This window comes from Peromyscus leucopus, chromosome 1, assembly GCF_004664715.2.
Source record: "Peromyscus leucopus breed LL Stock chromosome 1, UCI_PerLeu_2.1, whole genome shotgun sequence".
NCBI classification, from domain to species: Eukaryota; Metazoa; Chordata; class Mammalia; order Rodentia; family Cricetidae; genus Peromyscus; species Peromyscus leucopus.
Genome location: NC_051063.1, coordinates 169570958 through 169587546, shown reverse-complemented (window position 1 = coordinate 169587546; position 16589 = coordinate 169570958). Strand labels below are relative to the sequence as shown.

At 53.4% G+C, this 16589-nt stretch overlaps 3 protein-coding genes across 10 annotated transcripts in view; 2 read left to right on the top strand and 1 right to left on the bottom strand.

The window, feature by feature from the left end:
• On the top strand, positions 1–7274 carry Dmac2 (distal membrane arm assembly complex 2). Of its 5 annotated transcripts, none has more exons than XM_028859889.2 (6): positions 1–66; positions 1466–1659; positions 2972–3052; positions 4983–5119; positions 5203–5365; positions 6380–7274. In XM_028859889.2, the coding sequence occupies exons 1-6, from the start codon at positions 49–51 to the stop codon at positions 6555–6557; spliced, it is 771 nt and encodes a 256-aa protein (XP_028715722.1). In that variant the 5' UTR covers positions 1–48; the 3' UTR covers positions 6558–7274. The 5 variants fall into 5 exon arrangements, with proteins under 5 accessions (XP_028715722.1, XP_028715721.1, XP_037057192.1 ...); XM_028859888.2 differs by having other exon boundaries at positions 5200–5365; XM_028859885.2 differs by lacking the exon at positions 1–66 and adding an exon at positions 364–1240 and having other exon boundaries at positions 5200–5365.
• Positions 7275–10324: 3050 nt separating this feature from the next.
• On the top strand, positions 10325–12510 carry B3gnt8 (UDP-GlcNAc:betaGal beta-1,3-N-acetylglucosaminyltransferase 8). Of its 3 annotated transcripts, none has more exons than XM_028859880.2 (2): positions 10325–10775; positions 11173–12510. In XM_028859880.2, exon 2 carries the CDS (start codon positions 11205–11207, stop codon positions 12372–12374), a length of 1170 nt encoding a protein of 389 aa, XP_028715713.1. In that variant the 5' UTR covers positions 10325–10775; positions 11173–11204; the 3' UTR covers positions 12375–12510. The 3 variants fall into 3 exon arrangements, with proteins under 3 accessions (XP_028715713.1, XP_028715711.1, XP_028715712.1); XM_028859878.2 differs by having other exon boundaries at positions 10325–10817; XM_028859879.2 differs by having other exon boundaries at positions 10325–10821.
• A 470-nt stretch (positions 12511–12980) lies between these two features.
• Bckdha (branched chain keto acid dehydrogenase E1 subunit alpha) overlaps positions 12981–16589 on the bottom strand; it is a 29307-nt gene continuing 25698 nt past the window's right edge. Inside the window, exons 5-9 of one of the 2 annotated variants that reach the window (XM_028859877.2) lie at positions 16357–16518; positions 14690–14896; positions 14395–14536; positions 14058–14229; positions 12981–13490 (exon numbers count right to left, since the gene is read on the bottom strand). In XM_028859877.2, the coding sequence (XP_028715710.1) occupies positions 13320–13490; positions 14058–14229; positions 14395–14536; positions 14690–14896; positions 16357–16518 (854 nt within the window). In that variant the 3' untranslated portion in view covers positions 12981–13319. The remainder of the gene's footprint in view (positions 13491–14057; positions 14230–14394; positions 14537–14689; positions 14897–16356; positions 16519–16589) is intronic. The other variant, XM_037201275.1, reaches the window with a different exon arrangement.

The following is a 16589-nucleotide window of genomic DNA, read 5'->3' as shown; positions in this document are numbered from 1 at the left end:
GTGTTAAGCAGAAAAGTCCCGCCTCTTCTGCTTACGTCATCCAGCAAGATGGCGGCGTCCAGGGCGGTAGGTGACCGCGGCGCCTGAAGCCCTTGAACTATAGTTCACTTTGCAGCTCCGTCCTCGAACCCTCGGACAGCCTGCGGGAACAGAGCGTCTCCTGCCGGGCCTCGCCCTGGGGACACCGATGGGGTTGTCGGGGACCCTAGAGGGTCTCGGGCCGCGCTGGGCGGAGGCTTGGTGGAAAAACCAAAGGATGAGAGCGGACTGGCCAATTAGAGGAATAGGGCGGCTCATCCTGGGCGAGCGGCTAGAATCGGACCTGGAATGAGATTTGGGAGAGTGCAGAGTTAAGGATACTTTTGCGCGAAATTCCTAGAGAATTTAAGGATCTCGTAGTACCAGCATTTGGGATTGCAGAGTCAAGGGCGTCATCAGGAGTTAGTCCTTTTATGTATCGAGTTGGAGGCCAGGCAGGGCAACATAAAATCCTGTCGGTAAATAAATAAGTAAATCTTAATAGAAAATGGAAGGACACGGTGTGCAGGTTGGAACCAGGTAGTGAATATGGAGTTCCGAGGAAGAACCTGAGGGAAATTCATAGAACTTCCAATAGTCGTTAAATTGGAGAATGTAGTAAGTGGTAGAGTGCTTTGTTGATACTCATTGTTTTGGGTTCCACCCCAGCACTACTTCTAAAAGTGAAGGTTACATGGACGAGATGGAGGGGCAGCAAAGAAATTAGTCATTCAGCAAGACCCTAGGGAGAGCTGGTTAGAACTTGGGCTGGGGAAATGGTTCACTGTTAAAGCACATGCCCTTAATGCATGAGCACCAGAGTTAGTAAGAGCCGTGCATGGCAGACCACTTGTAATCCCAGCACTCTGGAGGTGGAAAAAGTTGATTCTTCTAAATACATACATTTAGAGAGAGAGAGAGAAGGGCAACTGAGGAAGAACCTGGCTTCGACTCTGGCCTCCCTACACAGGCACATTAGTGCATGGACATCCACACATTCGAATAGACATGCACATGAATGCATATTGCATACATATGTCCTCCCCCCACCCCAAAAAGTGAATTGATGAGAAATTAAGGTATAATGGAGTTTTTTGGGGGGAGGGGTAAGGATTTGAGGGGAAATTAGAAGATCTTGAGAAAACCAAGACTGGTTGCACTAAGGAAAGAATTTATGGTTGGTTAAATGGAAGAATTTGGAGAAATGTTTGGAATCCCAAAGGTAAGAATTGAGGAAGTGGACATGCTGGGGGTTGACCACAGTGCATTGCGCATATTAAATAGGGACTCTAGCCCTGAGCTACACCCCAAAATTGGGGGATTTTGCCAGAAGGATTTCAGAAGACTTAGGAAGCACAGGGGTGAGATTAAAGGTCATGTTGTAAGACTTGGGGGTAGAATCGACCTCCAGGCTCACCCCTAGTCCTTTCCCTCTCCCGTTCTCCAGTTCCTGCGCCTGGGTGCCCGAGAATGGAATGGGAGAGCCAAGGGCATCCATAGCAAGAGTGAGTCGGCAACCCCAGACAGCAATCAGAAGAGACGGACGCTGTTACAGTTCCTCTCAGACCACTTCCATGACATCCAGGCTCTGAGAGAGTATCTGCTCCAGAAGCAGGTATCAAAAGTGAACCGGAAGAATCGGTGAGAACCTGTGGCTGGCCAGACCTCCCAACCAGAGCCCCAACTGCTAGCATTACCAACTCACATCTTCATCTCAGCCCACCCCTTCTCTGAGACTCTGCTTGTATAGGCTCTTCACCACCAGCCCTGCTTAGGGGCTAAGCTGGCTTCTCAGACGTATGTGACTAAAACACAAATCTCTCACATCTCCCTTTTAAAAGAAATCGTACTCTCAAGCCATCGCCATCTAAAGAATGCCATTGGCCATCCGGTTGCTAAGGATGAGTTTGAAGGCATCTTCTCTGTCTTCTCTCTGCCTTCACATCTAGTCTTATCAGTTGCTAGAGGATTCTCAGTGTCGGTTCCCACCACTTCACTGTGTGTGACCTGCCGTGATACCTTTCATTTTAAGATTAGTGTCTTGGTCACTGTTCAGTTGTTGTGAGAAGATACCATGGCCAAGGCAGCTTTTAAAAGGAAGCATTTAAATGGGGGCTTGCTCACAGTTTCAGAGGGTGAGTCTATGACCATCATGATGGGAGCATGGCAGCAGGCTGGCATGGCACTGGCACGGTAGCAGAGATCCATAAGTTGCAAGCCTAGAGAGAGCATGAGACTGGGCCTGGCATGAGATTATGAAATCTCAAAGCCCACCCCCAATGACACACTTCCTCCAAGAAGGCCACACCTCCTAATCCTTTCCAAATAGTTCCACCAACTGGGGACCAAGCATTCAGACATATGCGCCTATGGGGGCCATTCTTATTCAGACCACCACAGTTATCACATTTGTTCCCTACAGCTAGAGTTCCAGGTGGTTGTGAGTCACTGGATGTGGGGGTGCTGGGAATCCAGCTGAATACTCTGCAAGAGCAGCAAGTGCCCTCAACTGAGCCGAGCCATCTCCAGCCTCATTTTTTGTTTTGTTTTGTTATTGAGGGAGTCTCTCATAGCTCAGCCTGGCTGTCCTTGAGCCCTGATCCTCCTGATTCTATCTCCTGTGTATGTCACACCTGGCTGAGAAGCGGTCTTTAACATCTGCCCTACATGAGTCTCCACTGTCAGGCTGCCCCTGATTGATCTTCAATTCAGAACTGGTACTCTGCGATTTGCAGTTACTTCTTGCTTTGTTATCTCTCTTCCTCTACCAGGTGGTTTAACAGAGGCCAAGACAGTTGTGTGCTCTGTCCATTGTGATCCCAGGACACAGCACTGAATAGGCACTCAGGTTTGCAGCGAGGCTAGTCAATAGCCTGTAATCCTGCTGCCCCTCACAGAACTGGCACACAGTGAGAGGCCCCAGGCTTCACCTTTGCTCTCATTTTCTCCGCAGATCCTTCACTAACACCCAGGAGAAATATGGCCCATATGTCACAGGTGCCCTCTTCATCCTGAAGCAGGGAGGCGCAGTGAAGTATGACAGCTATCGTGACAGGGTGTGAGAGGGTGGAGCATCTCTGCTGTCTAGTGACCGTGTGTGAGGGGGACTTGTTCGTGGACTTCAGTTTGTCATTTATAAAATGAGGTGGTGTGCAGAGCGGAGGAGAAGGCTCCGTTGGGAAAGTGCTTGTTATGTATACATGAGGACATGAGTCCAGCACCCCTATAAAAGTCAGGCATGGTGGGGTACACCTTAATCCCACTGCTGAGGGAGTAAGACAGGTCGATCCCTGAGGCTCTCTGGCTGGCCAGGCAGCCTAGCCTGACTGGCAAGCTCTGGGTGAGCGATTCTATCTCAAAACGTATGATGGAAAAGCAACTGATGGTGACGCCCAACATCAACCACCAGCTTACATGCATGCACACTTGTACGCATGCACAAAGATATACAAATACATACACACAAACAAATTTTAAATTAACAACCAGCCTTTAATCCCAGCATTTGAGGGCAGAGGCAGGTGGCTCTCTGTGAGTTCTAGGCCAACCATGGCTATATCTTAAGACTCTCTCTTAAAAAAATAATTAAGCTGGGCAGTGGTGGCGCACACCTTTAATCCCAGCACTCGGGAGGCAGAGGCAGGTGGATCTCTGTGAGTTTGAGGCCAGCCTGGTCTACAAAGTGAGTTCCAGGAAAGGTGCAAAACTACACATAGAAACCCTGTCTTGAAAAACAAAAAACAAAAATTAAAAATTATATACAGCTTGGCATGGTGGCACACAGCTTTAATCCCAGCACTTGGGAGGCAGAGGCAGAGGGAGTTTGAGGCCAGCCTGGTCTACAGAGTGAGTAAGTCCCAGGCCAGCCAGAGCTACATAGTGTGACCCTGTCTCAAACACACAGCATCAATGAATGAATGATGTGTGGTATTGCTAATACAGGGTGTGCTTTGAAGACTGGGATTTCAGTCTAAACGGCTGTCGTGAGGCATAACATCTCAGTGCTCAGTCACACCAGGCAACTAGCTGGGTGATGTGCAAAGCCTTGATCCCAGCTACTCTTGATGAGTTCAGAGTCAGCCTGGGCTACACAGCAAAACCCTACCTCAAGTGTTTTTCTGCTTGGTATTAAGTCAAACTCCTCTAACCCCAACTCTGGGGAGAGAGAGGGGGGTGGATCGAGTATCTCCTAGCCAGGCGTGGTGGCACATGCTTTATATTCCAGCATTGGAGGCTGAAGCAGAAGAGTCAGAAATTGTAGGCCAGAGACCCAAGACCCTGCAAAAAAACGAACAAAAAAAACTCTTTCTTTATCCTTTCTCTCTTTTTAAAATATATATTTTTAACATTTAGTATATGGGGGTGTGCTTTTGCCACTGTGTGTGTGTGGCGGTCAGAGGACAACTTGACAGTTAGTTCTCTTCTACCATGGGGGCCCTGAGGAACTAACTGGCTGTTGCCCTTGACAGCAGGCAGCTTTATCCACTAAGCCATCTCTCATCAGATCCCTGGATATTTTGTTTTGTTTTCTTCTTTCTGGAAAAATACCGTTTCTATGGGCTTTATCTACTCTACCTTGTTTGAGGACTTCCGCCAGCTCCTTAGGATCAGATGTGTGTCTGAAAACAGCCGTCAGCAAGGACTCCTGAATGTAGCTCTGTGTGTGTGTGTGTGTGTGTGTGTGTGTGTGTGTGTGTGTGTGTGTGAGAGAGAGAGAGAGGGGGGGGGGGGGAATGCATGCGCGTGCACATGAGGGAGTTTGGCAGGGTCTCACTCTGCAGCCCAGGCTGGCTCTGAGTTCCCAATGCTCCTGTCTCAGACATGCAGCCGTGCCCACCTCAGTTCTTGGCTCTGATGTTGAGCAGTATCTGGGGCTCCTAGTGCCCTGTGTGAAGGGATGATAAGGGTGCCGACCTGCTCCCGCTGCCAGGGTGAAGTGCCACTCACCCCACTCTTCATTCTAGGTTTCAGGACAAGGAGTGGATCCGGCCAAATGACCGTGGCCATTTTCCTGCTGAGTTCCTGAAGTTCCAGGAGGTACCTGTGGAGGCTGTGGATGCCAGTGGCTGTGCCATCAACTACCAGGGCATGAGTAACCTTTGTAAGTAGACCAGAGTGGGTGGATTTCCCTTGGGTGTTGGGCTCCAGAAAGGCCCCTGGTGCCACCCGCCTCTCATCCAGCAGTGCCCCTGAAGGAGCTGCGGTCTCTGTCGCTGCAGCGCTGCCCCAATGTGGATGACTGGTGCCTCAGCCGCCTCTACCTACTGGCTAACTCCCTGCAGGAGCTCTCGCTGGCCGGATGCCCCCGAGTCACAGAACGGGGCCTTGCCTGCCTCCACCACCTCCAGTAAGATCTCTGCTCAGGCTGGCCCTGTGCCAGCAGAGCTGGGAGGGGATCCTAGGTGCTACTAGCCATCTGCCTCCCTGTCACGATCTAGCACCTGTGGTAGGCGAGCACAGCTGAGCATTCTCTGTCTTTAGAAGAAAGAAGTGACTCCTGAGTTTGCTTCCTTTATGTATGGATGGAAACTCGGTGGTAGTCACACTATTGCAGGAGAATAAAAGCCAGAGAAATATTTAAAGTCAGCAATAAATTTCACATATTTAGATAGCTGTAAAGTTTTACTGGAGGGCTAGGGGTGTGGTTCATTGGTAGAGCACCTGCTTAGAATCCCCCAGTAAGGGGCTGGGGTGTGGCTCAGTGGTAGAGCACCTGCCTAGAATCCCCCAGTGAGGGGCTGGGGGTGTGGCTCAGTGGTAGAGCCCCTGCCTAGAATCCCCCAGTGAGGGGCTGGGGGTGTGGCTCAGTGGTAGAGCCCCTGCCTAGAATCCCCCAGTGAGGGGCTGGGGATGTGGCTCAGTGGTAGAGCCCCTGCCTAGAATCCCCCAGTGAGGGGCTGGGAATATGGCAGAGCTAGTGTTTGCTTAGATTGTACCAGTAAGGGGTTAGGGGTGTGGGTCAGCAATAGAATGTGTGAAGTCCTGGGTTCTATCCTTAGCATGTGCGCGCGCGCGCACGCACACACACACACAGAGAGAGAGAGAGAGAGAGAGAGAGAGACAGAGCATAAAGAGAAACTATCTGTTGAAATTGGGGTCAGCTCAAGCTGGGCAGTGGTGGCGCACACCTTTAATCCCAGCACTCGGGAGGCAGAGCCAGGCGGATCGCTGTGAGTTCGAGGCCAGCCTGGGCTACCAAGTGAGCTCCAGGAAAGGCGTAAAACTACTCAGAGAAACCCTGTCTCGAAAAACCAAAAAAAAAAAAAAAAAAAAAGAAAGAAAGAAAAGAAATTGGGGTCAGAACCCACCCTCTACATACACACACACACCAGTCTCACATCTGTCCTTCTCACCTCTTCAGGAACCTCCAAAGGCTGGACATCTCAGACCTCCCTGCTGTGTCCCACCCAGGCCTCATTCAGATCCTGGTAGAAGAGATGTTGCCCCATTGTGAGGTCCTTGGTGCTGACTGGGCCCAGGGCCTGAAGCTGGAGCCAGACCAGCAGCCTCAGGACACATCTAGCCCAGTCTCTCCCTAGCCTGTAGTCCCGCTCTTGCAGGATCTTGTGAGGCTCTGAGGAGTGTGATGTCTTCTCACTCTGGCTTCCAGTGGGGTTCATTCAGCAGGAGCACTGGCAAACAAGAAGGCTGAGTCAGGGTTTTGACTGGTGTTTGCCTGCAGCTGGCAAACAGCTGGCACCATGGCAGACATCCCTCCATGCACAGCTGCTCGCAGCTCCACGGTTTCTCATTATCCCTGTTTGTCAAGAACATTCTCCCAAACTGTCCACATGCATGTCCCCAGCAACTGTGGCCGACATGAGATACTGCTGGCCCTTTACAGTGGTCGGTTCCTCCTTGTGCAGGGTTGGTCAGCACTACAGGTGGCCAGCATCCTTGGCCCACATTCATTAAAGGCCAGCAGCACCCCAAGCCCCATGGCATCACCCATTGATTTACTGACTTGTCGAATGTGGTTTCCCTGCTCTGTGAAAATGTGAGCTGAGCGGCTGGGAAAATGTTTTCTTCAGCTGGCACAACAGACTTTGTCAGTAGAGGGCGCTGGAGATAACCCAGAGGGATGGCCAGGACTGCGTGGAGCTTAAAGTGGTTCTCCAGCTCCCAGATTGCAGGATGGTTGGCACCCCTGTTGTCTGTGAATGACTCCTGGTGTCCATGTTACCAGTGACTGTCATGACTCTAACACACCATACTAGTGTATGATTCTTTATATTAAACTTTCCCTGTTCACATTACCCTGTGGCATTTCCTCCTAACTGGATCCAGATGGCACTGGATGCATAATTCTGGAGATGAAGATTCAAAATGGATTTGGGAGGGCTGGTACTTTGGACATGAGCATAGCAGTAAGCTCCTTGCTAGGAAAAAAAAAAAAAGATGCCAAAGATCCTGACATGCAGGGCATCCCAGTGGATGCCAACAAGCTGCCAGTTGTAGCATGTGCCCGTGGCTGCTGTGCTGACAGCTGTGGCCACAAGGATGGTTTGGATGCTGGGATTTTGGGGAACACAGTTGAGTGCTCAGAGGTGTGTGTGTAGCCAGTCTGAGAACTTAAGAACTCCGTGATAGCCCCAGAAGTTCATCCTTGGAATAGAGTTGGACTCAAGAGTCATCAGGACTTGACCCCTGGCCCTAGCCACTTCAAGGCTCTTTTCCCAATAGAAGGAGCTAGCAGAACTATCCAGTGATGACCTCATCTGGTCCCTGGCTTTGAAAGGAGTGCCCACTATTCTTTAAAGATTTATTGTGTAGCTGGAGTTATCTCCAGTCCTGCGAGGCCTGCAGCCACTCAGACCCACATAAACACACAGACACTTATATTATTTAAACTGTTTGGCCTAATGGCTCAGGCTTCTTGCTATCTAGTTCTTATATCTTAAATTAACCCATTTCTGTTCATCTATAAGTTGCCACATGGCTTGTGGCTTACCAATACTTTACACCTTGCTTCTCATGGAGGGGCTGGCAGCATCCTGACTCAGCCTTCCACTTCCCAGAATTCTTCTCTCTCTTTGTCCCGCCTATATTTTCTGCCTGGCTACTGGCCAATCAGCACTTTATTTATTAACCAATCAGAGCAACACATTCACAGCATACAGAAAGGCACCCCCAGCATTATTTACTTATTTTTATGTGCATGGAAGTGCACATGTGTGCAGTGCCCATAGTAGCCAGAAGAGGGCACTGGAGTCGGAATTACAGGTAGTTGTGAGCTCTGGTGTAGATGCTGGGAATCGAGCCTGGGTCCTTGGCAAAAGCAACAGTTGCTCTTAACTGCTGAGCCATCCCTCCAGCCCCATGTGTCCATTATTCATAAGACTTCAGAAAGCACTCAGGAGGCAGAAGACAGGCAAATCAGACATGTCTACATAGCAAGTTCCAGGCCAGCCAGAGCTACAGTGTGAGACCCTATCTCAAAAATAATTAAAAAGAGAGACTCAAGCGAGTCCTCTACTGCAAACAAAGCCATAAACCCTAGGATCAAATCCACTTGCTTCAGAGGGACGGGGGCCTACTAGGCGCCTACTGATAAGAACAAGACACCAGCTGGGGTAACATCGCTCAGTGGCAGCATACACAAGGCCCGAGGTTCAACACTCAGTATTTCCCCAAAAACCAATATCCCTGCACTAGGGAAGCTGAAGCCAGAGGACTACAAGGAAGACAAGATAGTTAGACAGAAAAAGAAGGCAAGTAAGGGCTGTGTGGTTAAGAACACTGACTGCTCTCACAGAGGACCCAGGTTTGACTCCCAGCACCCACAGGGCAGTTCACAACTGTCTGTAACCCCAGTTCAAGGGGATCCGATGCCCTCTTCTGGTCTCCACAGGCATCATGCATGCAACTGATGCACAGACATATTATGCAGGCAAGACACCCATGTGAGAAAGAAAAAGGAGTTGGGGATTTAGCTCAGTGGTAGAGCGTTTACATAGCAAGCGCGAGGCCCTGGGTTCGGTCCTCAGCTCTGAAAAACAAAGAAAAGAAAAGAAAAAAAAGATAACTTGAAATTTGTATAAGTAGAAACCTGGAAGTGTGTAGAGTATATAGTGAGGATACTTGGGCCAAATCTGCTGAACAGGTGTGCTTTTCAGAGCTAATGAGTTATCCTGTGCCACAGAGATGGTCTGGCTAGTTGGTTGGCTGACTGGAACATGGACCCAACAGTACCCTACTGTTAATAAAGCTGAGGAATTAGAAATTGCCTGTCTTGACATGGGAGCAGATAATGAAAACACCCCGAACTATGGTCCTCAAAAGTAGTCAGCCACTGCCCCTTTGTTACTCAGTCCCATGTTCTTGTTAATCACGGCTTTCCATTTGAGCCCTCCTGGTTCCAACAGCTGGGTGGCTCCTCCTGGTTGGACCCAGGCTGCACTCGGCAACCAGCACTGCTTTCTTCCCTGGAGACTATAAGGCCCAGGGAGGAGGATGCTACAGTCACAGAGCCTCGGTGCCCCGGAGGGAGATGAGCCAGGACAGCTGAGGCCTTAACAGGCCTCTCCCACGGCCCAGGGCTGGGGTGGGCTTGGCCCTGCCTGGCTCTTGGCTATCTTCCCCACTCTAGCTCTTACTTATTCCATTAGCATTCACCATTTCCTCCCCACTGTCTTCCTCCATCTGTTCCCATGGGCTCCATTATTCAAACTTGGAGGGAGGAAATCAGGGCTGGAGAGATAACAGACTCTGGCGCTGGTACACTGGGTTCCTGTTATATCTGTACAGTCCTCCAAACCAGGTAGGCTGCAAGGGGTCAGTCCGGGCTTGGGGTTGGGGAGCAGGCTGCATCCCACTGTCCGTCCCCGGAGATCTGGGAAAGCCCCACCTGCTGGCCTCCCCAGACTGCAGGCACAGCTTCAACAACAGAGGCCCTAGGGCTGGGATGTAAACACAGTCAGAAACCCTCCTGCCCCAGGGGTGGGGCGTAAAGCTCACAGCATCACAGGGCGGGGCGCCTCCCGTCTGGATGGAGGTGGTAGGCTAGTAGTGGCTCATGCACAAGTTGGAGGAGGTGCGCACCCCTAGCTGGAGGCTCTCAGTGCACCTCACTTTACCACCTTTTATTGCTCTCCTTGCTTACCCCCTCTCCCTAGTCCGTCCTTTCTTCTCTGGGTCCTCCTGGGCTCCGCTGACTCTTCTCCTGCCACCTGTGAGTCTTTCTCTCTCCTGCCTTACCCTTTCTCTGCTCTGCTAGTTGCCTGCCAAGATCTCTCAGGGTTTCTCTACTTGACGTCCCTCCACCCACTCGCGGCCCCTGCAGACATCCCCTCCCCCACCCCCCACCCCCATCCCCCACCCCGCACGCAGCAGTCACGACGCCTCCTGGCGGTGGCCTTGAACCAGCCCTTGGCCTCTCTTCTCTTTCCTCTTTGGGACCCAGACTGCCCCTGGATCACTCTAGCCACCCGGCCTGGACCTCCCCTTCCCTGGAATTCTCCCCTAGGCCATCGTAGAGTCCGGGTCCACAGCACTGGCCACACCTGCACCTTTCCCGAGGTCTCTCCAGAAAGCCAGCCCTAACTCGCCAGGGCGCGCGTCTCCCCGTCTGCCTCCCCTTCCCGGCCCCGCCCCGACTCCTCCCAGCCCCTGGGGCCCTCCCGCCTCCTCCCCTCCCGTCCGCCCCTCCAGACTCCAGCGCGGGCTGGGCCGGCAGCCTGAGGACAGCTGCGAGCAGGGAGTCCGGGCAAGGCTTGACCCGAGGACACTCCTAGAACTGGCGGAAGCCGAACCCAGAGGTACCCGGGGCCCTGGGCCCTTGGTTGGGGTTACTGGAGGAGGTAGGTAGGTTTCCAAGAAGGTAAAAGGGGTTTCCCCGGGGCGCTGGGACTTATGGGGAGACAGAAGAGTGGAGGGAAAGGGGTAGGAATGGCGTTGAAGCGATACTACATATAGATCAACACCTTAACTCCAGGAAAGGGCAAGAATAGGATGCGGATGGGGGCTCAGCCTAGGATAACGTGACAGTTCGGTACTGCAGGCCAGGCTGTCTAGGGTCAGGGTCTCAGAAGCCATTACCAGTTGGGCGGGACTGGGTAAAACCCAAGATGCTTGTGTGGGTTCAGCTGGGTGGGCCCTCTTTGGAGGGTCACCCTGCACCCTAAAGACCTCTGTGGCTCTTTGTGATTCTTGCAGCCCCACTGGTGGCCGTTTCCCTGGGCCGGGTCATGCGTTGCCGCAAGTGCCAGCTCTGCCTGTCAGCACTGCTCACACTCCTGGGCCTCAAAGTATACATCGAGTGGACATCTGAGTCCTGGCTTAACAAGGCTGAACCCCGGGGCACCCTGCTCAGTCCCACACCACCCATCGCTGAGCCCACTCTGCCCATCAACCTCTCAGCACGCCTGGGTCAGACTGGCCCACTGTCCTTGGCTTACTGGAACCAGCAGCAGCGGCATCTGAGAGTCCTGCCCAGTACAGACTGCCAGACTTGGGGGACTGTTGCTGCCTCGGAGATCTTGGACTTCTTTATGTACCCCCAGGACCTCCAGCGCTTCTTGCTATCAGCAGCCTGTAGGAGCTTCCCACTATGGCTGCCTGCAGGGGGAGGCAACCCAGTGGCCAGCTGCTCTGATAAGGATGTCCCCTACCTGCTCCTGGCTGTCAAGTCAGAACCAGGACACTTTGCAGCACGCCAGGCTGTGCGAGAGACCTGGGGCAGTGCAGCCGCTGGGACCCGGTTGCTCTTCCTGCTGGGGTCCCCATTAGGAATGGGGGGTCCTGACCTAAGATCACTGGTAACATGGGAGAGCCAGCACTATGGTGACCTGCTGCTCTGGGACTTCCTGGATGTTCCTTACAACCGGACACTCAAAGACCTGCTGCTGCTGACCTGGCTGAGCCGCCACTGCCCCGACGTGAATTTTGTCCTGCAGGTGCAGGATGATGCCTTTGTGCATGTCCCTGCCCTGCTGGAGCACCTACAGGCACTGCCGCCCACCTGGGCCCGCAGCCTCTACCTGGGGGAGGTCTTCACCCAGGCCAAGCCGCTCCGCAAGCCTGGAGGACCCTTCTATGTGCCGAAGACCTTCTTTGAAGGTGACTACCCAGCCTACGCAAGTGGAGGTGGCTATGTCATCTCGGGACGCCTGGTGCCCTGGCTGTTGCAGGCAGCAACCCGTGTGGTACCTTTTCCCTTTGATGATGTCTACACTGGCTTCTGCTTCCGTGCCCTGGGCTTAGTGCCCCGTGCCCATCCAGGGTTCCTCACAGCCTGGCCAGCAGACCGCACCAGGGACCCCTGCAAAATTCGAGGCCTGCTGCTGGTGCATCCAGTCAGCCCCCAGGACACCATTAGGCTCTGGAAACACCTGTGGAGCCCCGAGCTGCAGTGCTGAGCCTCAGAGACAAGCTAGGGTGGGGGTGTTAAGGGTCTTGCGCCCCTCCTCAACCCTCCCTAGTCAAGAACTGGGTAGCAGACAAGGTGGTAGACTGTGCCCATTCTTTCTCATTTTGAAAACTATGTTCTCCCTACTCTGAGGCCAGGAGTTATTTTTTCATATGTGGGACCCCTGCAGGGAAGGCAGATGCTGTTGTACCCTAACCTTCACACTGGACACTCCCTGGACACTTTGCTGGACAGCAGGCTTGTACAAGCCTGTGGGAGAGTTCTGGAGGGCCCATGTGCCAAAGCTGCCTTCCAGTTTGGCAAAGTTTATAGAAGTAGGTATCTCTAAGCCTTTAGCTTTTCTGCCTAAAGCCAGGCTATCCCCAAAGGCTGGTGTGGTGGTCTACTCCTATAATCCCAGAACTCAGGCTAAAGCGGGAAGATCACAAATTCCAGGCCAACCTGGGCTACACAGTGAGATCTGTCACAAAAAAAATAGCACCGCCCCCCAAACCAAATCAGCCATGCTGGCCTCTCCCCTCCCCTCCATATGCCCCCTCACACACATACCCCAGCCCCCAAACTTGAGAAGACAGAAACCAGGGGAAGCAGAAGGTCAAAGGCAGGACCACAGTTTATTCACTCTGATGACCAGCTCATACTCTGGGCAAGATCCAGGGCCACCTGCCCAGAGGGTCTTGCCTGGCCTGGGTCCCACCTCTAAAAGGCACTGTAACAGGTGAAGGGGGTGATGGGGCCTCAGTAATAGCTGCAAACATTGTGCCCCAGTGAAGTAGCCTGGAGGAGCAGGAATGGGGAGTGGGAGTCACCCCATTGACTGTTTGCAGCGCCACCCCGGCCACTGAGCATGTTAGCAGCACTGACTAGGGAGGGCAGCATCCTGCCAGCACCCCTGCTCCACTCAGAGCAGGACCACCTCAGGGGGGCTAGGGCCTCACTTGTCAAAGTGGTCCAGGGGGTAGTGCTCCCCATAGGTCTGCAGATGTCGTGCCAGGGACTCCTGCTGCCTGCGGAGCTGGGCGGGCATCTCCTGGTACACGTCGGAGAAGAGCAGGTTTGGGTTGGGCTTTAGCTTCCGCTCAGCCTGTTCAAAGGCCTCCATCACCTGGGAGACACGGGGGTAAGAAGTGGCTGTCCCCTTCCCCTTGCCCTCTCCCATGGTCCAGCCTCTCCCCTCTGAGGCCTCAGCCTGGAATTAGCCAACACTCCAGACCCACAGCTGTGGCCTGCAGGGGACCTGGCACTGTATTGAGCAGCTCTACAATGAAGGGAACAGGAGTAGAGGACTGGGGCAGAGAAGGGAAGGATGACTCCTCAGGATGATGCAGTCAGGGCTGAGCCAGTACCTACAGTGCAGCCTGAGGCCAGACCACCTGATCTTAGTGCACAAAGGAGGGACACTAGCTCTAGCCACAGCCCAGGTGGGGCACTCCCACTTCCCATACCCTGGGAGCTTAAAGATGAAGACACTGGCAGATGACCTGCCCTGGGTTCCACTCTGAAGGCTCACTGAGGCCATATGGTCCAGGCAGCTTAGTTCCAGGGGCCACTTCTGGGGACTAGTTTGCCTGGGTCAGTGCGAGCACCCAGGTCTTGCACTCCCATCCTCCCAGGGTTCTCCCTGTGTAGGAGCCAGTGGAGCACATACCCTGGGGCTCCAAGGGGCCCTCACCTTCTTCCGTGACTGCTTCCTCCAGGCCTTCTCCTGCTCCTCATCCCACCAACCCTGGCTCAGCAGATATAGCCTCAGCCTGGAGATTGGGTGGTCCTGCTTGTCCCAGTAATTGACCTCGTCCACTGAACGGTATGCTGAGCTGTCGTCACTGGTGCTGTGGTGCCCAATCCTGCTCAGAGGAGATGTGGATCAGCTGGTAGTAGGGCCAGAAAAGGACTGAGTCATGATGTAAAGCAAGGGGGGATGCAGTATGGGTGTCAAGGCTGTGTGTGGGGGACACGGACAAAGGGCTGGCCAGAGCTGTGGGTTGCAGTGATAGAAGTGAGACAGGCACCTGTAGGTCATGGCCTCAATGAGGAAGGGTTGGTTCTCAGCCACGGCCCGCCGTCGGGCCTCCTTGGTGGCATTGTACACTGCAAACACATCGTTGCCGTCCACACGGATTGACAGGATGCCATACCCAGGGCCTCGAGCCGCTGCAGGGACAGAGGGGATACCAGTCAGGCCTCAGGGAGAAGAAGGGGAGGAGGAGAGTGAAGCGTGCTCATTTGCTGCCTCCTGTGCCCCTTCTCTGTCAGATACCATGGGAAGAGAGCGGGGAGGAGAGCTGGTGGGAGCAGGGTCCTTACCAATGCCATCCCCGCGGTACTGCTCGGAGGTTGGTGTGGAGATGGCATAGCCATTGTTCCGGCAGAAGAAGATGATAGGACACTCCAGGGTGGCAGCAAAGTTGAAGCCGGCATGGGCATCCCCTTCACTGGCTGCCCCCTCACCGAAGTAACAGATCACGATCCGGTTGGCATTGGCCCGCTTGGCAGCATAGGCTGCCCCCACCGCTGCATGGAAAGAGGGAATGAACAGGAATAAGTGACACACACAGATGCACACACACACATACACACAGCTCCAGGCTTGGGAAAGTTGTCACCAGGTACCGAGGGCCTACCCACCATAGCCTTCTCCCTCTCAGCTGACTGGAGTGCCATCCTTCCATCTGCATCCTCCCTGACTCCTGTCTGCCATGTTTACATCTACACCACCTTCAACGGACAGCCAGACCTGGGCCTTCCCCACCAGGGTCAAGCCACCAGCAGTAATCCTAATTACTGAGTAGCCCACACTGCCCCTTAATCTGTCATCCAAAGGACAGCTAAGGATCTTACAGTGTGAGTCTGGCAGATTCCTTCCTAACTCTGGGCTCTCAGGCCAAAGTCCCTGCAATAGGCCCCACCTGCTCTGTATGCCCCACCCCACCGCACCCTGCAACCCTTAGTTCCCTGGTCTGGTCATAATTAAACACATGACTGCCTCATGGAGCCCACATAGCTTCCTTCCACACTGCTTCTAGTCTATCATTAATTACCCATGATGCCTCTTACACTGCCCCCCAACAGACACTGCTCTGTCCTGGCTTTCCTAGTACCTACATGAAGCCCTCCTGGTACTGCCTCTTCACTCTTTCCTACCAGTCTCCCCCAACCCAACATCATTATCGACAGGGCTGACATTTGTCTCTCTTGTTCAGAAAGCCTAGGGTGACACATGGCACATGGTGGCCATTCCATATATCTGCTGACTGAGGGACCCCAGGGCGCCATAATGGAAAATGAGGCCAACGCCAGCTCCTAGAGAGCTCTGCCACACAACTCTCTCCCAAGAGGCCTGCAGACTCACAAGCCACACAGCTACTGTGACACACACTTCCCATCAGACTCTGGGTATAGATAGGGGCCACAAGAGAGCCAATCCTTGGTTTGTGTGTTGTGTGGGCACAGGTCCAGCATCCTGGCAGCATGCTCTGGGGAGTCTACCTGGCTCTGAGAACCAAGGCTAGCAGGGGCAAGGTAGAACTTGGGCTCTGTAATCACTAGAACTCATGAGTAAATTCCTGCCCTCCTCCCTACCACAAGACCCTAGTAAGTCACTTCCTTCTTCAACTTCAACTTCCTGTTCTTTGTAACAGCTATAGCAATACGTGCTAGCATTTACCCCCACAGCAACTGACAGTGCTATTTGACAGTCTGAGGGTGGCAATGAGACAGTTCCTGGTCCTGCTGGCTTGGAGAGGAGGAGAATCAAAAGGAACAGCAGGAGTCTGGGAAATCCAGTGTGGCTGCGATGACTCAGGGCTGCTGGATGAGATGGGACACCATGGGCCCTCCTCTGAGAGGTCCCTGGAAAGCCCTACACACAGGTGAGGCTCTAATGGCAGCACCCAACAGTAGGCTAGAGAAGGCCCGGGCCCACACACAGAGGTGTGTCATGGGTTCGGCATGCATGAGGCACATGTCCTCACCCTGAGGGATCTGCGTGGCCAGTGGAGAGGAGATGGTGACGAAGTGGCGCTCCTTGCAGCCATAGTGAACGGGCATCTGGCGCCCCTTGCCTGGGTCATTCACGTTGCCGTAGCACTGGGCCATGAACAGTTCCAGAGGGTAGTCCCGGTACATGAGCACACCTGGCAGGAGGAGGCAGCTGTGAGCCTGGTAAGCAGTGCACTGGAGGAGTGTCAGACCCAGCCGTGGGCAA